The 27,454-nt window shown below is 48.2% G+C and overlaps 1 protein-coding gene across 2 annotated transcripts in view; it reads left to right on the top strand.

The window, feature by feature from the left end:
* The first annotated feature begins 16,717 nt into the window (after nt 1-16,717).
* Nucleotides 16,718-27,454, top strand: part of PCSK6 (proprotein convertase subtilisin/kexin type 6) — a 78,369-nt gene continuing 67,632 nt past the window's right edge. For both annotated transcript variants that reach the window (XM_075575296.1, XM_075575297.1), the window contains exon 1: nt 16,718-16,908. In XM_075575296.1, the coding sequence (XP_075431411.1) occupies nt 16,729-16,908 (180 nt within the window). In that variant the 5' untranslated portion in view covers nt 16,718-16,728. The remainder of the gene's footprint in view (nt 16,909-27,454) is intronic.

The raw sequence follows: 27,454 nt of genomic DNA, 5'->3' as shown, positions 1-27,454 counted from the left end.
CCGATTCCCCATGAGTCCCGGGGCCTAGGGCGGCAACATTTTGGGGGGCGGCAAAAATGTCTGCCCCTCTAAACATTTGCTGCGTTCTCTGGCGTACCGAGCCTGATGGGAAGACGCTTACATGTGGAGGCCCTCCTTCTGCTCCTTCCGAATCGCGGCGTCATTCGTCACCGAATTGCCATGGCAACGTGACGCCGTGGGACGTCACGTTGGTGACGCTGGAAGCGTCGGAAGGAGGAGGGCAGCGGCGAGGAGGCGGCCGCCAAATGTAAGCGCCTAAGGGGGCGACGGATCTTGAAAACCATGGCTGTGTACGGTGGAAGGTTTTTGACCCACCATCACGTATTTAGTGTGTGGCTGAAAGCTTCCAGCGGAGAAAGTCTGCCCAGGTCTTTTAATGTGTAAATCTCGGCTCCCAGGATAACCGTCCTAATGAACGGGTTTTTTTTTATGCTGATAGCTGCCCCCCTGGGGTTTGTCCGTAACTCTTTATATGGCCTTGAATGAAGCTCCAGATCCTGACCTTGCGATTCTGAAGGTTTCTGCGGCTCTTCTCGTGTGCCGTGTCCCGCCATGTTTGGTTCTGGGTGAGCGTCTTGAGTTGTGTAACTTGGCTGCAACAGAAACAAACAAACAAACATTAAAAGGGCCCATTTATAGGTATGTTTTTTGTACAGTTCTGTAGAGGCTTCTCTTTCTGACTGTACACATCGCATGACGCATTCCTCACTGCGGATACATGGACAAGTCTTACCAATCCCTCAATGTTTTGATGTTTTATTGGGACCTTTTATTTTAGAGCTAACACAGCGCGGCAGTATGAAAATTTGGGATATTCCATGTGTGAAAAGAAATAAAGTAATGGTGCTTTACCCTCTAGTAATCCGTGTGTAGGCGGTGTGACATAGTCCAAAGATATTAGGCAGCTTTCTGCCCGGCTTTAGGCCAGAAAGTGCAGGAATAGTGCAAAATAATCCGTTCCACAGCTTCCATTAACTCGGGCTGGTGGATGGAAAATCCACACCACAGTTTACAATGTGTCTAGTTCTCCCTCACCTGCTCTCCTAATCACTAGAACAGGTATTTAGAGCAGAGAGGTTTGCATTTCAGTCTCTCTTCTTAGAGCCTGGGGGCAGGGGGTGTGGCTGCTCCCCTGCATCCAGTTCGGGGAGGACGCCCTCTTCAAGTATCGCAGTACCAGAGGATTTGCCTGGACACTTGGGACCGAGTTCCCACCACGAACAGATAAGACAAACAAATGTTTATTGCTGTGTCTAAAGACTGTATGCTGTATCTAGTGACCCTAAATGAGAGGGTATTGTTTTAAGCTGGGAAACCAGGTTAGTTGGCCCAGCAAAAGTTAGAGAGGCTGATTCTGCTGTGTAATTAGATCCCTGAATGGGATAGGATTTCTTTATATGATTTATTTTTGGTTTCTTAAAGTGACAGTGTGTGAAATATTATAACAGTGATATGAGTAAACCGCTGAAGGTTAATGTCTGAGTGCCTCCTGCCTACACCTGTTAAAGCTGCAGTCCCTTACTGGGATGAAAATAAAGCAGGCAGAAGCCTGAATTAAACAACGTAATGCTTTGTATGATCCGGTTATTTGTATAATTAACCCTAGAAGACTGTGTCGGGAAGATCCCAGCGCTACAAAAGAGGGGCGTTTGTCACAGCGGCCACAGATTCCTGCGTTGCAGGCTGCATTTAATGCTGTGTTGAACGCAAATAATGAATAAATGCTGCATTGAACCAAACTACCACCCATCATACAGTATATCTGAGGTGCGAGCCACTTACACACCGGGCTTCACTGCCAGTGAAGCAATGCAGGGCACAGGGCAAAAAAAAAAAGCAGGGTTCTGTGATTAGGGTTGCCAGGTGGCTTCTCCAAAAATACTGGACACAATGGTGACACACTTGAGATACACACACACATGCCCTCTCTCTGCTCCATGCTGTTTCCTCCTCTCTTTGGTCCCACCCCAAGGTTCCTGACACCTTCCTGATTGGCTGCTGCTGGGTAATGCAGTCAATCAGGATGGAGGAAGCTGCCCAGCCCCCTAGCAACAGCCCCGCTCGCTCCCTGCTCGGGGAAATCTTGGGGCCCCCCAAGCCGGTCAGGTCACTACGTCCAGAGAGGTATTACCGGTATACATGTACATGTCCAGAGAGGTAATACCGGTATACACATACACGCCCAGAGAGGTAATACCGGTATACACATACACGTCCAGAGAGGTATTACCGGTATACATGTACATGTCCAGAGAGGTAATACCGGTATACACATACATGTCCAGATAGGTAATACCGGTATATATATACACGCCCAGAGAGGTAATACCGGTATATACATACACGCCCAGAGAGGTAATACCGGTATACACATACACGCCCAGAGAGGTAATACCGGTATACACATACATATCCAGAGAGGTAATACCGGTATACACATACACGCCCAGAGAGGTAATACCGGTATACACATACACGCCCAGGGAGGTAATACCGGTATACACATACACGTCCAGAGAGGTAATACCGGTATACACATACACGCCCAGAGAGGTAATACCGGTATACACATACACGCCCAGAGAGGTAATACCGGTATACACATACACGCCCAGAGAGGTAATACTGGTATACACATACACGCCCAGAGAGGTAATACAGGTATACACATACACGCCCAGAGAGGTAATACCGGTATACACATACACGCCCAAAGAGGTAATACCGGTATACACATACATATCCAGAGAGGTAATACCGGTATACACATACACGCCCAAAGAGGTAATACCGGTATACACATACATATCCAGAGAGGTAATACCGGTATACACATACACGCCCAGAGAGGTAATACCGGTATACACATACACGCCCAGAGAGGTAATACCGGTATACACATACACGCCCAGAGAGGTAATACCGGTATACACATACATATCCAGAGAGGTAATACCGGTATACACATACACGCCCAGAGAGGTAATACCGGTATACACATACACGCCCAGAGAGGTAATACCGGTATACACATACACGTCCAGAGAGGTAATACCGGTATACACATACACGTCCAGAGAGGTAATACCAGTATACACATACACGCCCAGAGAGGTAATACCGGTATACACATACACGCCCAGAGAGGTAATACCGGTATACACATACACGCCCAGAGAGGTAATACCGGTATACACATACATATCCAGAGAGGTAATACCGGTATACACATACACACCCAGAGAGGTAATACCGGTATACACATACATATCCAGATAGGTAATACCGGTATACACATACACCCCCAGAGAGGTAATACCTGTTTACACATACACGCCCAGAGAGGTAATACCTGTTTACACATACATGCCCAGTATTACTTCTAATTTTTTCCTGGACAGAGTGTCCAAATAAAGGACAGTCCGGTTCAATACTGGACACCTAGCAGTCCTATCTGGGATAATAAAATAATAATTTTTTTCTCTTTTTCATATTGCTCCAGAAGGATGGATTTGGGACAGGCTGCAGCAGCCCCCCTGCATATCAGTGGAGAGCTCGGTACCGACTGAGGGAAGAAGCAGGACGCATGCAAACCCTTCGAGAAGTTCAGTAACTTAAGTGAATACAAACCTCCGCTCTTAATACGGAGACTAAGAACCACTGACAGTATACAGTGAGAGTCGTGTTCTCATCACAGCCTCTGAACGGATGGGAAGCTCCTACTGCAGCTCCGGACACGAACATCTGCACCTTATTTGTTTTTAAGTATATGCCGTTTGTGTAGAAATAGGACGTCCTGTTCTGGGTGCTCTTAGCGATCCATGTGTTAGGTCCTTATTCATATGTTAGAAAGCTGCCTCAATGTTCTGCAGGACACTTTAGACCAGGGGTGGGCAACTCCAGTCCTCAAAGGCCACCACCAGATCCGGTTTTAAGGATATCCCTGCTTCAGCACAGGTGGCTCAATCAGTGGCACAGAAGACTGAGCACAGTGTTTGTCATGTTGCATCTAATGGAAGACACTTTGCTTACAATTTGCCTAGAGACGACGTGGCTGAAAGCAGAATATAGGGCCCTGCGTCCGCACAAACATTTCTTTGTATTAATACATTCACCTTATTTGTGAATTGAGTACAATATGCAGAACATTTGCAGCTGGTGTCCGGCTTAGAGGAGCAGATACTAACCAAAAATGTTTCCCCCCTCTAGGTGAGAAGCAAGGGGTTTCTGGAGCTGAACCGTATTACTTTCAGCTCTGTTGACCCCCTGCTCCCTGAAATACTGATCTCCGTTGGGGGTGCCGGTACAGCTCTGCAGGTTTAAAAGGACATGTGGGCCATAGGAAGCCACAAGGGATGGTGTCTTCCTACTGGCCAGCGTAACGCAGGAGTTTTAAATCCTCCATTTCAATAGCCCTACACAGCCCAGCCGGAGCTGCTACCAGCACCCCCTTTCGGAGGTCTGTATCTCGGGAAGCAGGCGGTCCCCGGAGCGGAAATTAACACGGTCCAGCTCCGGAGACCCCCTGCTTCAAATCTATCTCTAAAATAAAACTGCTTTCACTGGGATTTCGCCAGTGATTATCTCAAATAAGACACTCCTATTTGGTATCATTTACCTGTATTAAAGTGAACCCTTTGCAGTGTGTTTCTGGCAGAAAGACCCACTGCCTTCCTTTGGAAATGTAGGATGGGTTCCTGCCCTTATACAGGCGGTCCTCGGTTATCCACCGGAATCCGTTCTGGAAGTAGCGTGGGATAGTGAAACCGCTGTAAAGTGAGTCCCGTGTTAATCAGTGGCGGCGAGCGTTGGATAACGCATCCAGGCGTCGGATAACGCATTCAGGCGTCGGATAACGCATTCCAGCGTTGGATAACGCATTCAGGCGTCGGATAACGCATTCAGGCGTCAGATAACGCATTCCGGCGTCGGATAACGGCCCATAAGGTTGTATTGCGAAGCGTTGGATACGCCATTCGTTGTAAAGTGAAACGTTGGATAGCGAGCACTACCTGTATACAGTATGGACAATGCTTTCCGCCTCTAACCCAATAAAAACAGCTCTGTAGGGTTTACACATCCCATAAATACAGGTAAAGAAGGTTTGGTTAAAGACAGCCCGTATCTAATTGTTACCGGCTGAATTCCATACATCACATCTGGAAGGGACGCTTTAAATATTTTACAGTCACAGCTGCTCTTAAAGGTACAGAAACAAATGGGTTTTAAATTGAGAACAGCTAGAAATACACTAAATATTTAACATTTTAAGAGGTTTTGCAGCTGGGAAGGCAGCTTTTCTGTAAATATTTAACAGTATTAAGAAATATTTTGTACAATCATCCAGGTCAGTGACTTTTGCTGGATAAGTACAGTATGCATTACAAATAAACATTAACCATGTAACATCTGAGGCCTTTGCTAGTGGGGGGGGGGAGGGGGCAACAATTACTGCACATCTGCAGTGTGAAGTATCTGCTGGAAATTGTGCTTCAGAGAAATACAGAATGTTGCCAAAGTTTATTAAAAAAAAACAAACAAATGTGGTTTGGGGAAATAATTTTTCTTAAATGAAATCCAGTTACAATGTGAGGTATTATGAGAAATGCTACATCTAACGTGACAAAGCAATGGAAAGATTTATACAGTATGAGTGCTGCACGGGGTGTAACGCGGGATCGGAATTTCACAGGAACGGCCTGTAATTTGTAGAGTGTAAACATTGCATGCAAAGAGATACTGGGGAAGGGCAGGGTTGCAGACCTGTGAACGAGCTCACATGGATACTTTTATGTGCTAGAATGTAACAGTTGTTAAGTATGTGCTGTTTTAAACTGAGCTTTGAAGTAATGTATTAGGACTTAGGCAGGGGGTCAATCGTATAAGCGCAGCGCCCGGAGAGTGGAGATGAACTCGACTCGGGGGAGGTGGATCATGGGGGGGGGGGAGAGATGTCAATATTTAGGAAATCCCCAAATTCTGAGAATTTCACTGTAAATTCTGTGAATAGCTTCCCATTGATGTAAAGCCCTATCAGAACGATTGCAGGTGAGCGAGCAGGACGTGAATATTATACTGTACATACAGGGGCGAGAAAACGTTTGTGAACCCCTTAGGATTTTCACATATTTCCAACCAAAAATGTTAATAGATTTTAATCCGAGTCCTAATAATAGATAAAGATAACCTGATCAAACAAATGACACGCTTGATACTTTTCTTTATCCATTTTATAAATAAATGATTCAATATTCAGTATCCATGTGTCAAAAAGTATGTGACCGTTTATATTCAGTACCTGGTGGCGCCCCCTTGAGCAGCAATAACTTCAACTGCGCGTGTCCAGTAACTGCCGGTCAGTCTCTCACATCGGGTTTGAGGAATTTGGGTCCATTCCTCCTTACAGAACTGCTTCAACTCAGTGACATTTGAAGGCTTCCTTGCAAGGACAGCTCGCTTCAGGTCCTGCCACAACATTTCAATGGGGTTTAGGTCTGGACTTTGACTAGGCCATTCTAAAACGTGGAATCTCTTCTTCTGCAGCCATTCTTTTGTAGATCTGCTTGTATGTTTAGGATCATTGTCTTGCTGCATGACCCACTTACGGTTCAGCTTCAGCTCATGGACAGGTGGCCTGACATTCTCCTCTAGAATCTTCTGATACAATGCAGAATTCATGGTTGTATCAATGATGGAAAGCCGTCCAGATCCTGAGCAGGAAAGCAGCCCCAAACCATCTCACTCCCACCACCATGCTTAACGGTTGGGATGAGGTTCTTCTGTTTGATCACAGTGTTTGGTTTTCGCCAAACAACGTTTCTCATTGAAGCCAAAATGTTCTACCTCTGCCTCGTCTGTCCAGAGAACATTGTTCCAGAAGCTTGTGGATCATCTCTGTGCTCTTCAGCGAACTTCAAATTGGCAGCAATGTTCTTTTTAGAGAGCAGTGGTTTCCTCCTGGCTATCCTTCCATGAACACCATTCTTGTTCAGTCTTTTCCCGATAGTTTAGTCATGAACACTCACATTAGCTGTGGCCTGCAGATCCTTGGATGTTACTCTGGGGTTCTTTGTGACTTCCTGGATGATTTGCCGGTTTGTTCTTGGAGAGAGGTCCTGTGCCCGTTTAAGATCGCGCGGCCTCCATCTGGCGGGCTGTGCCGACATCACTTACTGGCTACATTTCCTCTACTACGGATCCTCCGTGGGGACAAACAGTGCTCCAACGCGTTTTGCAACCATCCGTTGCTTCGTGAGAGTGATCGACGAAGCTGCAGGTATTAAAAGGAGGAGAACGCTCCTCCCTCTCCTTTCCTATTGGACCATCGATTAAGCGCTACAAGCAGCTTTAATCACGCTAACTGGACAGATATCTATTCTTATTAAAAAGATTTAAATATATTTATAGTGACATTTTGTATTTGGCGAGGGTGATGTGAGGGGTCCTGAATCCCTGGTAATTTGTACATTTTTCCTAATGATTACTGGATTTTTCCATAAAATAGGATGCTGTGTAGGGGGAAGTCAGTGTGTAACAAAACCATTCTGCAGCTAATGTGATTTTAACAGCAAATAGCAGAGGATTTGTCTATTTTATTCATGTCAACTCTTCTGCCCAATACAACGACCGTCATCATGAACCTATTCTCTATTGTATGCAGCCCTGTGTTAAAATCAATATCTACGCGTATAGCAAGTATATGTTTTTGCATCCAATCTGACATTTATTTCAACGATCCTGTACGTCTCGCTGTGTAAATTCCTCACACATCAGGCGGGGTCGTCCCAGACCGCAGGAAACGCCTTCCGCGGCCCTGCAGGAAAGGACGCTGAACCGTCGCACGATATTACTGCGTGTGCTGCGGGGTTTTATCACGGGAGAAGTCCCTCCCCCACAGAGCTTACAATCTAACTCCGGTGCCTGAGCTGCAGCGGGTGACTTGCACACTCGAAAGGCAGTAACGCAAGGGGTTCTCAACTCCAGTGATCAAAAGCCCCCAACACGCCAGGTTTTAAGGATATCCCTGCTTCAGCACAGGTGGCTCAATCAGTCCCAGCTTCAGCACAGGTGGCTCAATCAGTTCCAGCTTCAGCACAGGTGGCTCAATCAGTCCCAGCTTCAGCACAGGTGGCTCAATCAGTCCCAGCTTCAGCACAGGTGGCTCAATCAGTCCCAGCTTCAGCACAGGTGGCTCAATCAGTCCCAGCTTCAGCACAGGTGGCTCAATCAGTCCCAGCTTCAGCACAGGTGGCTCAATCAGTCCCAGCTTCAGCACAGGTGGCTCAATCAGTCCCAGCTTCAGCACAGGTGGCTCAATCAGTCCCAGCTTCAGCACAGGTGGCTCAATCAGTCCCAGCTTCAGCACAGGTGGCTCAATCAGTCCCAGCTTCAGCACAGGTGGCTCAATCAGTCCCAGCTTCAGCACAGGTGGCTCAATCAGTCCCTGCTTCAGCACAGGTGGCTCAATCAGTCCCAGCTTCATCACCGACGGCTCAATCAGTGGCTCAGTCTGTGCTGAAGCAGGGATATCCTTAGAACCTGACCTGTTGGTGGGTCTTGAGGACTGGAATTGAGAACCCCTTGCAGTAACGTTATTACCCCAACCCTCATTTTCCTGCTATAGATGGGACTGCATCTCTCTCTCGGGGCGAGCACTTTCACAGGTGTTTCGGTTTTGGTCCTAAAGAAACCTGCTGTGTCTTGGCTAGTATGTTATAATTACATTAAGCAGGGCGGTCTCCACCTTTTGGATACAGTCGTGTCTCGGCTTTGGGGGAACGCAAAAGGTTTTGTATTTTAAAAAAATGACGGGGGGGGGGAAATCAAAAAAATTGTTTTGTCAAAAATTCAGCTTATTAAAAAACAACAACAACGCAATGGAAAAAAAACACAAAAAAACAGAATAAAAAGAAACCTGAACCGGTAGATGAGCGGTTCTCGTTTTTTGGCTCGAATCCAATGTTCATTTCCAAGTTCAACGTAACCTTCCATCCGAATTTCCGCGTTTGGATGTTGAACCGGCAGACCTTCCGTGGTTAACGGGACTTACAACGCCTGCTACATCTATTTCCCCGTCCCATCATTTGGAATTCCACCCAGAATCCTTTGCTGCAGTTATTGCCCGTTAATGAATCTTTTGTAATAGGACAGTGTTACCCTGCTCCAGCGGCGGTGAAGGGGTTAATCATGGAAATTCTCCGCTCCTTTGACCGAACGTGCCATTAAGGGATGAAATTGAAAGCATTCTTCTTCATTGTGGGATTCACGGCGCAGACAGCGCCCGAGGGCGCCGTGGACCTGGCTGCTCCAGCATCTGCAGACTGGTATTTGCAGAATGAGATTGGGGGGGCTTTAGGTTGATGAGCGGGTCTCCCGGACGTAGCGCAGCGCCGGGGCTGGCGCGGCAAAAAGATTAATCGGAATCTGAGCTTTACCAACTGGCGCCAGAACACGCAGTACCAGTGATGGCGCCTGTCCAATTTCCACCCTCTCTAAAAGGCAGATATATCAAGCGCCGATACGTCCTCTCGCGCCACTCCTGTTGACTTGAACAGGTGTTAACACCGGACCGGGCGCGGCGACTGGTACCAGCGCTTGATGAACGCGCCCCTATGTCCTTTCAGCCTGTGCTGTGCACCGGTGACCTGAACAGCACTACTTTAGTAACAAGAAGTTTGATTACATTCCATACATTTCCAGCCCAACATGAAACGCCGTCCTCCGCCCTGCAGGAAATGAGGCTGCGCCGTCGCACGATATTACTGCCTGCGGTCCAGGTGTGAGGGTTAAAGTCACCGCTACTCTCTTTTATGTACAAACGCACAGGGCTCATTTCTTTGTAACCCCTCCGCTGCCAGAGAGGCCTGCAGCATGTTGCAAAGGAAAACCTTGATCGTCCAGGGCAGGCCTGCACAACTCCAGTCCTCGAGGGCCGAAAACAGGCCAGACGCCTGTATTACTTGTGCACACACGTATCCAGTGTCTCAGTATCACTTGTGCACACACGTATCCAGTGTCTCAGTATCACTTGTGCACACACATATCCAGTGTCTCAGTATTACTTGTGCACACGCGTATCCAGCGTCTCAGTATTACTTGTGCACACACGTATCCAGCATCTCAGTACCACTTGTGCACACACATACCCAGCGTCTCAGTACCACTTGTGCACACACATACCCAGCGTCTCAGTACCACTTGTGCACACACATACCCAGCGTCTCAGTACCACTTGTGCACACACATACCCAGCGTCTCAGTACCACTTGTGCACACACATACCCAGCGTCTCAGTACCACTTGTGCACACACATACCAGCGTCTCAGTACCACTTGTGCACACACATACCCAGCGTCTCAGTACCACTTGTGCACACACATACCCAGCGTCTCAGTACCACTTGTGCACACACATACCCAGCGTCTCAGTACCACTTGTGCACACACATACCCAGCGTCTCAGTACCACTTGTGCACACACATACCCAGCGTCTCAGTATCACTTGTGCACACACATACCCAGCGTCTCAGTATCACTTGTGCACACACATACCCAGCGTCTCAGTACCACTTGTGCACACACATACCCAGCGTCTCAGTATCACTTGTGCACATATACCCAGCGTCTCAGTATCACTTGTGCACACACATACCCAGCGTCTCAGTATCACTTGTGCACACACATACCCAGCGTCTCAGTACCACTTGTGCACACACATACCCAGCGTCTCAGTACCACTTGTGCACACACATACCCAGCGTCTCAGTACCACTTGTGCACACACATACCCAGCGTCTCAGTACCACTTGTGCACACACATACCCAGCGTCTCAGTATCACTTGTGCATACACATACCCAGCGTCTCAGTACCACTTGTGCACACACATACCCAGCGTCTCAGTACCACTTGTGCACACACATACCCAGCGTCTCAGTACCACTTGTGCACACATACCCAGCGTCTCAGTATCACTTGTGCACACACATACCCAGCGTCTCAGTATCACTTGTGCACACACATACCCAGCGTCTCAGTATCACTTGTGCACATACATACCCAGCGTCTCAGTACCACTTGTGCACACACATACCCAGCGTCTCAGTACCACTTGTGCACACATACCCAGCGTCTCAGTACCACTTGTGCACACACATACCCAGCGTCTCAGTATCACCTGTGCACACACATACCCAGCGTCTCAGTACCACTTGTGCACACATACCCAGCGTCTCAGTACCACTTGTGCACACATACCCAGCGTCTCAGTATCACTTGTGCACACAGATACCCAGCGTCTCAGTACCACTTGTGCACACATACCCAGCGTCTCAGTACCAGTTGTGCACACACATACCCAGCGTCTCAGTACCACTTGTGCACACACATATTCAGCGTCTCAGTACCACTTGTGCACACACATACCCAGCGTCTCAGTATCACTTGTGCACACACATACCCAGCGTCTCAGTACCACTTGTGCACACACAAACCCAGCGTCTCAGTATCACTTGTGCACACATACCCAGCGTCTCAGTACCACTTGTGCACACACACACACCCAGCGTCTCAGTACCACTTGTGCACACATACCCAGCGTCTCAGTACCACTTGTGCACACATACCCAGCGTCTCAGTACCACTTGTGCACACATACCCAGCATCTCAGTACCACTTGTGCACACACATACCAAGCGTCTCAGTACCACTTGTGCACACACATACCCAGCGTCTCAGTACCACTTGTGCACACACATACCCAGCGTCTCAGTACCACTTGTGCACACATACCCAGCGTCTCAGTACCACTTGTGCACACATACCCAGCGTCTCAGTATCACTTGTGCACACACACATACTCAGCGTCTCAGTACCACTTGTGCACACACACACACCCAGCGTCTCAGTACCACTTGTGCACACACATACCCAGCGTCTCAGTATCACTTGTGCACACATACCCAGCGTCTCAGTACCACTTGTGCACACATACCCAGCGTCTCAGTACCACTTGTGCACACATACCCAGCGTCTCAGTATCACTTGTGCACACACATACTCAGCGTCTCAGTACCACTTGTGCACACACACACACCCAGCGTCTCAGTACCACTTGTGCACACACACACCCAGCGTCTCAGTATCACTTGTGCACACATACCAGCGTCTCAGTACCACTTGTGCACACACATACTCAGCGTCTCAGTACCACTTGTGCACACATACCCAGCGTCTCAGTACCACTTGTGCACACATACCCAGCGTCTCAGTACCACTTGTGCACACATACCCAGCGTCTCAGTACCACTTGTGCACACACATACCCAGCGTCTCAGTACCACTTGTGCACACATACCCAGCATCTCAGTATCACTTGTGCACACACATACCCAGCGTCTCAGTACCACTTGTGCACACACACACACCCAGCGTCTCAGTACCACTTGTGCACACATACCCAGCGTCTCAGTACCACTTGTGCACACATACCCAGCGTCTCAGTACCACTTCTGCAAACACACATACCCAGCGTCTCAGTACCACTTGTGCACACACATACCCAGCGTCTCAGTATCACTTGTGCACACACATACCCAGCGTCTCAGTACCACTTGTGCACACACATACCCAGCGTCTCAGTATCACTTGTGCACACACATACCGAGCGTCTCAGTACCACTTGTGCACACACACACACCCAGCGTCTCAGTACCACTTGTGCACACACACACCCAGCGTCTCAGTATCACTTGTGCACACATACCCAGCGTCTCAGTACCACTTGTGCACACACACACACCCAGCGTCTCAGTACCACTTGTGCACACATACCCAGCATCTCAGTACCACTTGTGCACACATACCCAGCGTCTCAGTACCACTTGTGCACACATACCCAGCGTCTCAGTATCACTTGTGCACACACATACTCAGCGTCTCAGTACCACTTGTGCACACACACACACCCAGCGTCTCAGTACCACTTGTGCACACACACACCCAGCGTCTCAGTATCACTTGTGCACACATACTCAGCGTCTCAGTACCACTTGTGCACACACACACACCCAGCGTCTCAGTACCACTTGTGCACACACACACCCAGCGTCTCAGTATCACTTGTGCACACATACCCAGCATCTCAGTACCACTTGTGCACACACATACTCAGCGTCTCAGTACCACTTGTGCACACATACCCAGCGTCTCAGTACCACTTCTGCAAACACACATACCCAGCGTCTCAGTACCACTTGTGCACACACATACCCAGCGTCTCAGTATCACTTGTGCACACATACCCAGCGTCTCAGTACCACTTGTGCACACACATACCCAGCGTCTCAGTACCACTTGTGCACACACATACCCAGCGTCTCAGTATCACTTGTGCACACATACCCAGCGTCTCAGTACCACTTGTGCACACACACATACCCAGGGTCTCAGTATCACTTGTGCACACATACCCAGCGTCTCAGTACCACTTGTGCACACACACATACCGAGCGTCTCAGTACCACTTGTGCACACATACCCAGCGTCTCAGTACCACTTGTGCACACACACATACCCAGCGTCTCAGTACCGCTTGTGCACACATACCCAGCGTCTCAGTACCACTTGTGCACACATACCCAGCGTCTCAGTACCACTTGTGCACACACACATACCCAGCGTCTCAGTACCACTTGTGCACACATACCCAGCGTCTCAGTACCACTTGTGCACACATACCCAGCGTCTCAGTACCACTTGTGCACACACACATACCCAGCGTCTCAGTACCACTTGTGCACACACACATACCCAGCGTCTCAGTACCACTTGTGCACACACACATACCCAGCGTCTCAGTACCATGCTGTTGCCCTGCTTGTCTCTTCCAATCTCCAGACGTAAACGCTTACCAACCAATAAAGTAATATTGGCAGCTCTGCCGGATTATGTGAAAATCAAATAATAAGTGTAATATCTATGCATAATTTATAGTGTTTTCAGCTCGGCATTAAAAAAAACAACATTTACTGTGCCAGGAAACAAGAGATTGAGTCGAAACGCCAGCTGAGGCGGCAAAATGTGGGGAAAGGCATTTGATTAAAAAGACAAAAAAAAATGCTTTTCTTTATGTAAAACAAATACAATATCTCTCCTGGCTCATCTCCTTCCTCCGTGATTTTTTTTTTAATAGAAAAAAATGTATTTCAACGTTTTGATGTATTTTTAATAAGCTTCTGCCATGCATTAACCCATTCGGTGCTGGAAGGGAAGAGGTTCAGAAAGGAGCATATGAATTTAAATATGTCAATGCTTTTTTATTTTTTTATTATTGGTGATTGAGAACAGACCTGATTAACATTTGACAGGTTTGTTGGGTCCTGATGCAGCTCGGATATGAGACATTAACGGCTTGTGCAGCCAGGTGAGCCTGTGACGCATTGCAATGTGTCACAGGGCCCTAGGAAAAGTGAAGGGGTTAAAACACAAAAAAAGGTGCAAAAGAGATGCCGACATGAATGTATCCTATTGATACATGTTCCTCCAGTAACCCGCACCCCAACTCCTCCTACCAATCCGATATACAACACAACGCCAATCCGATATACAACACAACGCCAATCCGATATACAACACAACGCCAATCCGATATACAACACAACGCCAGATTTAAGAGGAAAGGAATTCCGCAGAACGTCGTGGGATATTTTCCTTTTAAAAATGTAGATACTGCTTTTGCCCCAACTTTGCTGGTAGGACTATGTATGTGTGTATGTGTGTATGTGTGTATGTATGTGTGTATGTGTGTGTGTATGTGTATGTATGTGTGTATGTGTGTATGTATGTGTGTATGTATGTGTATGTGTGTATGTATGTATGTGTGTGTGTGTGTGTGAATGTATGTATGTATGTGTGTGTGTGTGTGTGTGTATGTGTGTATGTCTTTATTTATATAGCACCATTAATGTACATAGCGCTGCACTGCCGTTATACACGTGACAATCATATAAATAACAAATAATACAAATAACTCGTAATGGGAATAAGCGCTTCAGACATAAAAGTAACATTTAGGAAAAGGAGTCCCTGCCCTGAAAAGCTTACAATCTAATTATATATTATATAATGTGTGTGTGTGTGTGTGTGTGTGTGTGTGTGTATGTATATATACACACACTGTTTGTTGCTGTATCATACTTAAAATACTGTATGTTGTATTGATTATTAGCTTTTGGTATATTTTTGCATTTTTTTATATATGTATATTTTATTTCTACAGCTCCAATTAAGCAGACAGTAGGAAAGGTATTCCCTGTCCAGACGGCTGTGTGACTCTGTGCCACTGTGTGTGTGACTGTGTGACTGTCTGGCTGGGTATTTGTCGGCTGTGTGTGTTACTGTGTGACTGTGTGTGTGTGTGACTGTGTGTCTGTGTGAGTGCGTCACACAGTCTGGCCTGCCAGGCTGTGAAGGGTTAAACCACACTGATAGTCAATTTTAACACGTGATGGCCACGCCCCCCACAATCTGTCGGCACCGCCCACATACCATTGGACACGCCCATACACGATTGGACACGCCCGCACACTATTGGACCCGCCCAACATACTAGAATCACGTCCATTTACACAGTGGCCACGCCCATTTCGCTCACCGCTGGCAGGTTGGGCCCGGGAGCGTTTCCTGATTGGCTAAGGAGCTAACAAATAGCAGCGGGTGGAGCGCAGCGCCGCTGCTGATTGGCTAAGGAGCTGACAAATAGCAGCGGGAGGAGCGCAGCCCCCAGCAGGTGTTCGGAGCCGGGAGTCTGAGAGCAGCGTGTCAGCGCAAGGAGCGCGGTACCGGTCCGGAACATCTCCCGCTGTGTGCGGCACCGGACCCCAAATACAACCCACGTCACCGGACCCCAAATAACCCCCCCCCCTGTCACCGGACCCCAAATACCCCCCCCCCCTGACACCGGACCCCAAATAACCCCCCCCCTGTCACCGGACCACAAATACCCCCCCCCCCTGACACCGGACCCCAAATAACCCCCCCTGACACCGGACCCCAAATAACCCCCCCCCTGACACCGGACCCCAAATAACCCCCCCTGACACCGGACCCCAAATACCCCCCCCCCCTGACACCGGACCCCAAATAACCCCCCCCCTGTCACCGGACCACAAATACCCCCCCCCCCTGACACCGGACCCCAAATAACCCCCCCTGACACCGGACCCCAAATAACCCCCCCCCTGACACCGGACCCCAAATAACCCCCCCTGACACCGGACCCCAAATAACCCCCCCCCCTGACACCGGACCCCAAATACCCCACCCCCTGTCACCGGACCCTAAATACCCCACCCCCTGTCACCGACCCCAAATACCCCCCCCCCTGACACCGGACCCCAAATACCCCCCCCCCCTGCCACCGGACTCCAAATACCCCCCCCTGCCACCGGACCCCAAATTCCCCCACCCCCCCCTGCCACCGGACCCCAAATACCCACCCCCCCTGCCACCGGACCCCAAATACCCACCCCCCTTGCCACCGGACCCCAAATACCCCCCCCCCCCCTACTGCCACCGGACCCCAAATACACCCCCCCCTGCCACCGGACCCCAAATACCCCCCCTGTCTCTGGACCCCAAATACCCCCCTCACCCCCTGCCACCCGACCCCAAATACCCCCCCCCCCCACCCCCCGCTCAGACAGGAGCATGCTCCCCCCGGGGTCCCTGCTGCCCCCGGTGTGCTCCCTGCTCCTCCTCGCTCTCCCCGCCTGCCTGGCCCCGGACCCCCGCACCGTCTACTCCAACCACTGGGCGGTGAAAGTGCGGGGGGGAGCGGAGGAGGCCGGGAGGCTGGCGGCGAGATACGGCTACCGGAGCCTGGGGCAGGTAAGGGTGCATGGCGCCTGGGGCAGGTGAACGTGCAGGCTGCCTGGGGCAGGTGAAGGGGCTGGGGCAGGTGTGGGTGGAAGGCGCTTGGGGCAGATAAGGGGGCTTGGGCAGTTGGGGGGGGGGGCAGGTAAGGGGGCTTGGGCAGTTGGGGGGGGGGGGGCAGGTAAGGGACGTGTTATCTGCGATATAGAACAAAAAATCCTACTATACATTTCATCTTATTTATTGGCATTAGGATTACTATAATCTTATTATTTGGTTTATTATTAATGTTAGGACTATATATACATCTTTAAGTATTGATAAGGACACTATAGTTACCTATTTTATTATTAATATTGCTATTATGTATTTTGATAAGAATATTATACTTCCCTATTTTATATTAATATTGCTATTAAGTATTCTCTACGTTTTGGCTTTATCTTTTTATTCATTGCTCTTTTGAGAATCATTAATCTTACCTTATCTATTAGTTATTGCTGTTAAATACAATCATTTGTATTTATTAGGATATATATATAATTAGTGCTGGAATTCAGTGTTACGATTGTATTGCTAGTGATCCTCTGATTAGTATTGCTAGGTTTATTATGGCTATTACTGGTGAAGCGTTATTACTAGAATTTATGTAATAATTATGACTTATGTATTTCATATTTTCATTTTCTAGAACACTTGTTGCTTTTTTATTGTTCATTTGCATCCTAATGTGAATGAAGTAATTATTATTGATAGCAGTGCTCATGTCTTATCAGAACCTTTATCATTCGGTTATGATTTGTATAGAAAGTCCCTAATTAACCCTCTTATTGTGTAGCGGTTAGGAAGGACACAGAATCCTTTAGGACAGATCCGGGGCACCGTTTCTATTGCGGTTAATGACTAATTTAGCTATAGAAAGGGGGTGTTGTCTAAACCCCTTCGATGCTAGATTAAGTTTGTAAATAAATAAATCTCACATCGCACTGGGTTAGAGGGATAAGCTGTGCTCTTGGAGACTTTCGGTCTGATCAGTTACCGGTTTCATTTACAATCCAGCAGTGGTCCTTTTTTAAAGACCTCAAAATGTGACATTTTAAATAAAGCTGCCTATTTCCCCACCTTTTATTAACCTGTCCCAAAGTGGCATCTACACTTCTACTGCCTGGATTGTGCTTCCCTGCAGCTTAACTGTTGGTAAATCCTCTTTCCTTTGCCGGTTCTGTATAAAATCACTGCTTGATGCCTGTGATCACTGATTTCTGCAGAGTGACTTTGTTGGGGCAGGGCTCTGTCACTTTGAGAGGTGTCTGTGTGACAAGTTGCGATAGCCAGCGGTGTCCCCAAGCTTCCCTGCCTGTGGCTGGTGTAAGAAGCTGAGGTTTCTAGGGATCCCTGTGGATTCAGCCTCGTCTTTGGGACAACGTATCTAGATGCTGATTCTGCACTTGAAGTCTGCAGCTATACAAATGAACCCGTACCTTGCTAGCTTCTCCAGCAGTGTGGGGGTTAATTCTCCATATTTAGATGAGTTTGGTACTGACTCGTATGTTGATGTCTCTTCCAGCAACCAGCGGGTGTGCGATGTGAGGAATACATTGATATTTAAGGTCACTTTCTGGTTTTGCTTGGAGTTGGAAGCCACATGACCATGATTAGTGGAAGTGCAATCAGGCAAATTGATGGCAAAGTTGCTACTACAAGTGAAGTTATTGTTTCATGTGTCTGAAAAAGATCACTTTATATCTGTCATAAAATCACTTCCTCTTGCCCTGTCCATAAAGTGAGTCCTTAAAATTAGCTCCCCTTTGGTTTCAACCCGATTGAAACTGCACAGCTTTTCTTGCACCGACTGGTCACCACGAGACGAGGGCTGGCAGTAGATTTGGATATGTATCCCTGTTTTCCAGCCACGTGCTGCTTGACCCTGAGAAGGAATATGTTTCAGAGCGGCGTGGCAGTGGAAAGGTTAACCTTAAACCTTTGCCATGGTCATTCAGTGGTCAGTTGCGTTTATAAAGGAACGCGAGGGAATGACATACAATGGTGATGAGGTTCTGCAGACATTATTTCCTGGGCTCATTCACTGGCGGGAAAGCGTTTTGCTAACTGCATATGAGCCCAGGAATTTATGGGGACGGCTGCGTGATCCGTTATGGGAAATGTCAGATCTGGGCCTCAGAAAACCGCCACCTGCCTTCAATCAATATTTAATTTAAAACCCTTCATATCTCGGTCTCTGCCTTGTGACCTGTTTTGCAGAGGATGTGACCAGTGACTCGGGGAGTCGGATAATCCTGGGGTTTTGGGCACAGAATCTGCTGACCTCCAAATTCGCTTTTTGATTAAGGAGCCGACACTGTTTGCGTCGTTGTGTATTATTAACCTCTTCAGCTCTAGTTTGTTTGCTGGATACAACAGCAATATGTATAAATGTTAGTGGCTTTGTGCCAGGTCTACCCAGTGGCCTATGTGTGGGTTATCCATGTCTCCCTACCACGGAACCATGACTCTAATGCGCATTAAAGACGGTAGGACATGGGTGGCCAAATTCAGTCCTCAGGGGCCACCAACAGGTCTGTTTTTCAGAATATCCCAGCTTCAGCACAGGTGGCTGTCAATGACTGAGCCACTGATTGAGCCACCCGTGCTGAAGCAGGGATATCCTGAAAACCTGACCTGTTGAGGGCCCTTGAGGACTGGAGTTGACCATCCCGGAGATATGGTGTTGGAATTGAGGGAGGGCTCCATGTGGGAGGGAAATAGGGGTGCGGGGGTGCTGAACCCCACCATGTTTTTTTTTCACACATTCACTATGCTGATGTACGGATGTTAATCATTTCGTTTATTTGGCGCCTCCACGCAAAAAGTATCTCCTGCACTCCTGAGGTGCTGCAGCGTGTGCGGAGGCGTTCACGTTTGAGATACTCATTGCAGTTGCTCAAGCGGTTACGTAGGTGTTTTTTTACCCTTTTTTTTTTTAGTTGAGGAACCCCATAATTATATTGTGAAATTCTGTGGGACCCCAACCCTCTCTAAGGCAGCGTTATACCTAAATCGCCCGGCAGCGAAGGGTGGCGCCGCGCGGCTGAAAAACAAAGAGCATAAATCCAATGAAATGAGACATACCTCTCGCGAGAGCCGCGCAGCGTCAAACTGCGGAGAGCAGGCAGGAGCGACGGCCGCGTCACATGAACGGCTCAGCCAATCAGGGCGAACCGCTCTCGGCCACGCCCCCCCTGTCTCCTCCTGCCTTCAGTTCAAATGCCACTCGGACGAATCGCTATGATGTCACGAGAACGCCGGTCCAGCCAGGGTTGGTATAACCGCAGCTGAAGTATGTATTGTACAGATACGTGCTCCCAACATTTTTAACAAGGGTAACAATGTCAGTCTTTCTAGATGAATCATATTACAATATTCTTGTGGTTCGTCTACTTATAGTTTTTTAATCCATCCCTCTGGGAAACTGCATGAAGAGCGTGATTTATAGAAACATTGATGTGTGATAAGAACCAGTGTCCCTATGCTCCTACTGGCCATGAAATCTCAGACCCTATAGGACCACTTGGTTTCTCTCAGATTTAGGGTACTCGTGTCTATCCCTTGCTGCATTAGTGTCTACTACCTCTGGGAGGTTGTCCCATGAATCCACCGCTCTTTCTGTGGAAGACATTGGGTTCACCCCGTATGACATTACAGCCCTGCAACTATAGGATATCCAGTGACAAACGTTAGGATTGTTTAAACGCTTTAAAGAAAAAGGAGTCCCCTGGCGCGTGGATCGAAGTGAAAAAGAGCAAGCAAAAAAAAGTGATCTAGTTTAAACCATCAGCACAATATGAGAGCAATGGAGATGCACTCACGTGTGTTATTTGATACAAATAGCTGGAGGCTGAGAACATATGATGCTTATTTGGGATTTTTGTCATCGGCCTCATTCAGCTTTTAGTGAATTCCTTCCCATAATAGGAACCTTTTATAAAAAGAAAAAATAGAAAATTAAGTAGCATAGTTTTTTTTTCAAATTAAAATGGAGTGTAAAAGCGGTTATAGCGCTCGCAAACGCCTCACTTGGGCTTTGCGCAGAATGAATACAATGCTTTCCAGCAGATTGGGAATCTCACGGATCCTTTCTGATCGTCTATGGTGCCGGGATCCTCATGGAGCCTGGTTTGCGGTCGATCCCATCTCTCTTCTCCTCGCTGTTTGGGGTGCGCTCCGAGGTGAAGGTCTCCCCTCCTCGACTCCGTACGGTTCTTGGTAGAATCCCGGTCTGGCGCCCGTGGACAAGGCAAACCAAACGGTCGGTTTCAAAAGAAAAGTCGCGCTCTATTTGTTGTGTGAGCGTTCTAGGAGCAAGTCTCGTATGTGGTGTGTACCGAACACCTACGGAAGCCTCACAGGTTCAACCCAACGCGTTTTGCCTTCAGGCTTCCTCGGGGGAATTGTTGAGTGAGCCGAGGCAAGAGACGAGACAGGCCGCCTGCGCCGAGCGTTGAAGCCGATTTAGTAATATAAGGAGAAATTAAAGCTGGGGAGAGGCAGAGGAATGGAGTGCCTTGAAATCAATTAATTTTGTTGTGAATTGGGTGTTTAATAGGGAGCCAACGTCATTTTTAGGAGACGGATCGAGTGGAGTGATAGCTACGTTTGATGTACATTGCTGGGTAGAAAGCTGGGTGGCAGGTAAGGAAAAGGATTTAGTTATTCTCGTTAAGGTGAGGAGAGAACGAAAGAGAAGTCTAATATGGCACAAGGTAACCAAACGGTTTGGTGTATTTTACAATGGGTTTACCAGATCCTTCATGAAACGATTTGAGTTCAAGGAAATTGGTAATCTACTTTTTTGCTTTTGTGTCGACGGCTTGAGGACTGGAGTTGAGCACCCTTGATGTAAAGTATATAACATGTGCTCTACTATTTCCTAAAATGTCTTATAATCTCCCTAGAAGTCTGTATGTGTAACTTCTATAATGTTTGTATCTTGTCCCCTAAGCATATTCATTTTGTGGGGGGGGGGGGGAGATTTTAAGTGCAAGAAAATCACGGTTTTCGCATCTCCATCTTCCGAGGTTACCAACCTTTAGACTGGACTCTGGGAGAACTGCATTTTAACATCCTGAATTAAAATCGCTCCTCTCTCCTGAACATCTGAGTTTAAAAATAAAACCGGCTCGGGGAAGTACAGATCTCAAAGCAAGTGGGGAAAACAAACGCCGAAAATGCGATGAAATGGCGGTTAGTGCGGGCGACTGCTTTAGGGCTGAAGCTTGGGATTTGGGAAGGAAAAAAATGCCGATTTGGTTCCGATCAGCAGTTGGCATCTTCTCCCATCCAACATGTGAAGCGGCCTGTAATTAAACGGTTTAATTGCTGTTGCTGTAAGCTCGTTAACATGAAATCCTGTGTTCTTACAATAAATTACAGCAGCTAAAACGAAACACAATAACTGACATGCCCGCCACACCTAATGTTACATGCAGCCAAGAAGTGACGCTACACTCGCTCTTTCATCATTTTTTTCACGCTAACCCCTTTGTTGCTGGGTTGCTATATTGTATTCGCTGACCACTGAAGTGGAACTTTGTGACGAGCGGTTACAGCAGCATTTTCCCCGCTTACCCGAACCTGGCAATACCGTCTGATCTGTGGCCTTCGGACCCCCCCAATCCCCAAGATATTTGTAGTTAGTGCCGTTTTTTTTTTAAAGTAAGAGTTGTGCATTTATGCTGTAAAGGTGCAATGCCTCCTGGGCGGCCAGAAAACCTACGTGTGTAATGAGTGTAAGTTTTATTGGCTTGGCTAAGCACACCTTGCATTGCTAATAGCACATATTTGACTGCAAATTAGGTACAAGTTGAACATCACCTGGGCCACTGAATGTTTGTCAGCCAAGGCCAGAGGATAGGAGCCCCCTCCCCAAGTCTTTGCTCAGTGATTACAAACTGACTTTGTTTTAAAATGAATGTATTTATAGGTGCCAAATTGTGGTGTGTGTGTGTGTGTGTGTGTGTGTGTGTGTGTGTGTGTGTGTGTGTGTGTGTGTGTGTGTGTGTGTGTGTGTGTGTGTGTGTGTGTGTGTGTGTGTGTGTGTGTGTGTGTGTGTGTAACTCGTGACGAGAACTATCTTAAATATTCATAGGGAAAAAATATCCCATAAAGTATGACATGTTTCAAACCACATGGGTTTATTCGGGGTGAGTATCTCTCCCTGCGCTGTACCCCGGAGCGCTGGGAATTCCTGCACCGTCCCCCGGAGCGCTGGGAGTTCCTGCGCTGTAACCCCGGAGCGCTGGGAATTCCTGCGCCGTCCCCCGGAGCGCTGGGAATTCCTGCACCGTACCCCGGAGCGCTGGGAGTTCCTGCACCGTACCCCGGAGCGCTGGGAATTCCTGCACCGTACCCCGGAGCGCTGGGAATTCCTGCACCGTACCCCGGAGCGCTGGGAATTCCTGCACCGTACCCCGGAGCGCTGGGAATTCCTGCACCGTACCCCGGAGCGCTGGGAATTCCTGCACCGTACCCCGGAGCGCTGGGAATTCCTGCGCTGTAACGCCGGAGCGCTGGGAGTTCCTGCACCGTACCCCGGAGCGCTGGGAATTCCTGCACTGTAACGCCGGAGCGCTGGGAATTCCTGCACTGTAACGCCGGAGCGCTGGGAGTTCCTGCGCTGTACCCAGGAGCGCTGGGAATTCCTGCGCTGTACCCAGGAGCGCTGGGAATTCCTGCGCTGTAACGCCGGAGCGCTGGGAGTTCCTGCACCGTACCCCGGAGCGCTGGGAATTCCTGCACTGTAACGCCGGAGCGCTGGGAATTCCTGCGCCGCACCCCGGAGCGCTGGGAATTCCTGCGCTGTAACCCCGGAGCGCTGGGAATTCCTGTATACTCCGCCATTGCTGGCCCCATAACGCATAATATCCTACTGCTCATTTTTCCCTTGTATTGTAATTCTCACACATTCGTGGTCTGCCTTTGTGCTGTCGGCTCTCACACATTCGTGGTCTGCCTTTGTGCTGTCGGCTCTCACACACTCGTGGTCTGCCTTTGTGCTGTCGGCTCTCACACACTCGTGGTCTGCCTTTGTGCTGTCTGCTCTCACACACTCGTGGTCTGCCTTTGTGCTGTCTGCTCTCACACACTCGTGGTCTGCCTTTGTGCTGTCTGCTCTCACACATTCGTGGTCTGCCTTTGTGCTGTCGGCTCTCACACACTCGTGGTCTGCCTTTGTGCTGTCGGCTCTCACACATTCGTGGTCTGCCTTTGTGCTGTCGGCTCTCACACACTCGTGGTCTGCCTTTGTGCTGTCGGCTCTCACACACTCGTGGTCTGCCTTTGTGCTGTCGGCTCTCACACACTCGTGGTCTGCCTTTGTGCTGTCGGCTCTCACACACTCGTGGTCTGCCTTTGTGCTGTCGGCTCACACATTCGTGGTCTGCCTTTGTGCTGTCGGCTCTCACACATTCGTGGTCTGCCTTTGTGCTGTCGGCTCACACACTCGTGGTCTGCCTTTGTGCTGTCGGCTCTCACACTTGGGGTTCAGGTGGGGTTTAGCAGTTCATCATAAAGTCACGGTGTTAAACACTTGAACCCCATTCACTGCCAGAAGCCCCTGTTGCAGCGCAATGGGTAATGACGGGATCCCTTTGCCTTGCGCGTACTTATCCCCCTGTTGTTACTCTCCCGCTGCCTGTATATTGCTGCATGCATGGGGCGTAACTGCACATGTATAGTAAGACGACCTCCTGCGTGATGGAACCAGTAACCTGCGCTTGGGTATTTCACACACGTGACTTTTTTTTCCTTTGGGAAAGATAATTGAGAGGGGGTTGATTAACACCCAGAGTCCTTGTCCAGTTTACCCAAATATGATAAATGGCCGCTCGGGACGGGCTTGCCTGCCGTTCAGATGCTCACACGTTGCAGGAGTAAATTGGCTGACACTTGTTTCCATGGCGACGGACCCATCAATGCTCTTAGGGAAGGAATTGTGGCATTACCCCGACCCAAGCGGCTCCCTCATTGTCTCTCACATCCTGTGCTCTTTGGCGGCTCTGGAGGAAAACTTGATCCAGACGGCTCCACCTAAATAGTTTCTGGGAAAACGCTTTGCAATGTTTGGAACACCTTTAACTACATTGGCTGCCAAGGGGGTGCCGTGTTTGAAGTGGGAGAACGTGGTTCCGAACTCCGTGGTCCAGTATCTCGGACACGGTAGGTTGCACTGTAAGCTCGGGGTCGGGGATTTGCTGGGCCTGCACATTCTTCTTTGGATGTAGAGGATTCCTTTCTGGGGACCTTTAAAACAAATAAAAATATTGTAATGTGATCGACGTATCGTTGTCTTCAGCTCGTCTCCCCCTTAACGAGTCTGTACCTTGCAATCCACGTTCTTTTCTCGAGTGCGTCACGTATTTGTTTATCCATTGGACTAATGACTTCATAATTACTTTGTAAACAAGACGAAGCCAAAATATTGGTAAAAATTTGTAAAATCCCTCAAACTTTCGTTGGCCATGGAAATATTAAGTAAAAATGTTTTTTTAAATGTCAACAGCTCCATTTAACTCTGTAACCTGCGTCAGTCAGCCTCTGGGCTCCCTGCAGCGTCCTCTCCATCGCTGTGCACCAGGAAGTTACACCCCCCCCATCTCCCCAATATCAGAAGAACACGTGCTAATTCACAGTAATTACCGACATATATAAATGTCACTTTGTAGCAGTCGCTCCTTTAGAGATTGCAAAGCCCTGGGTACGGTACCACCATGCTTTTCATAATATCAGCAGATTGGAAACCCAACCTCTGGTGCGTATAACCTTGGCAATTCTCTCTCTAACCCGTATTGTATATATGCTAATTTTCCGTGTGCTGCGGAAGATATAAAACATTTAGAATGGGACAAGTCCAGCCCGGCCCAACTTATTCACAGAATATTGGATTGGGGCTTAGGTCCCTGTGCTATTGGCAAAAAAATATATTTTATGGACTCAGGGGTGGGGCAGACTCCTCATTAGCTGTTATCTGTGCATGTTTGTCCTTATTTGTATGTAACTCTGTCTGTGTAATTATCAAATCGCTGTACCACCTTTGTACCTCACTGCAGAATATGTTGGTGCTTTACAGATAAACGATAGTATATGTGGGGGGTAGAGAGAGAAACGACTAGTCTAAGGCCTTGCTTATAGTGCCGGCGCGTGTGCTGCCAAAACAAATGAATGTTGTCCATTGAGCGCGACCGACGTGTCCAAGCGCGCACATTGGAAATTGTTCTTGGCGCGCCACGGCTGCATCACGCGAACGGTTCAGCGAATGAGGGTGAACCGCTCCTGTGACATCAGCCTCCGCCACGCCTCCCGATGCCTGCAGAGGCCTAACAGGAAGCCAGGTGCTTGTTCCTCGCCGCACAGTAACATTACACTGGGGTTTTCAATAGTCTTTTTTTTGTTGTTTTTCCACACGCACTATATTACTTTACAGAACAAAAATAGACTTATTTATACACAAACTTAAATATTAATGTTACGCACCCCACTTTAAATTCTAACGTGACATATTATAGTTAAATACTTATCTGTTTATCAGCGAGGGTAATTTAGTTCAATTGTTTGGCCCAAGTATTTTAATCCTATAACCACGTCACGGTACGGCCCATTCTGTGGGGCATAAGGCTGCGGCGCCGCTAGCGCTGAGCGGGCGGCGCTTGCCGAGTTCACTTTGTGCAAAGTGAATTCTCACGTCCCCGCTCACACAGTGCGCGGGCACGCATGCTCTCCCAAGCTTGGCACTTGGGAAGTCCAAAAAGAGTGTTAGAAGCGCGCTCAATAGGCCCCCCATGCAACGCCTCCCGCGCACGCTCACAAAATTCGCAGGACACCCGTGCTCCTGCTTGGAGACTTGGTGACGTCACCACTCAAGCATGAGCGAGGTCAGCGCCAGCGAGGCCTGAGCCAAAAACTGCAGCTAAGTGACCCCGGCTTATGAGAAGATAAACAGAAGTATTAACTAAATCATATGTCATTTAGATGTAGCACTATTTATTTAGCAGCACTATTTTTGACACTATAACGTGTTGGGTTTGGGTTCTGAGCGTTCAGGGGCTGTGTGTTTGTACATTTACACAAATACACAAATATTAAACCCAAGACAATTGTTTCTAACACTCCATATTCAGCTTTTAGTCTACTCTTCCAAACCATGCGCTGATAAGAGTACGAGGACAAAGGCGATAATACCCAATAGATATCCGGGTTGTGTTAAATCTCCATAGGTACCATTATCTTCGGCCTTTCGATAGTTGTCTGAGGAGACTCCAAGATGTCTGCTCAAATCGCTGTCCTGTTGTGGCATTGTATCAATAAGCTGGTCCCAGTGTTTATGAAATGGTTTTAATGTGTGAGGAAAGTGAAAACGATGCTAGAAATGAGTAACGTGTAGGCCGCCATCCCAATAAACGTGACATATTCCAAATAAATCTGCTTTCTAATTAGTCTCTACAAATAAGACACTCCAAATAAATCTGACTTTTAATGAGACACTAATTTCAAACAAGTCAGGACTTTC

This window comes from Ascaphus truei, chromosome 18 (assembly GCF_040206685.1).
Source record: "Ascaphus truei isolate aAscTru1 chromosome 18, aAscTru1.hap1, whole genome shotgun sequence".
Lineage (NCBI taxonomy): Eukaryota > Metazoa > Chordata > Amphibia > Anura > Ascaphidae > Ascaphus > Ascaphus truei.
Note: the sequence above shows the minus strand (reverse complement) of the source record. Positions and strands in the feature narration are given on the sequence as shown.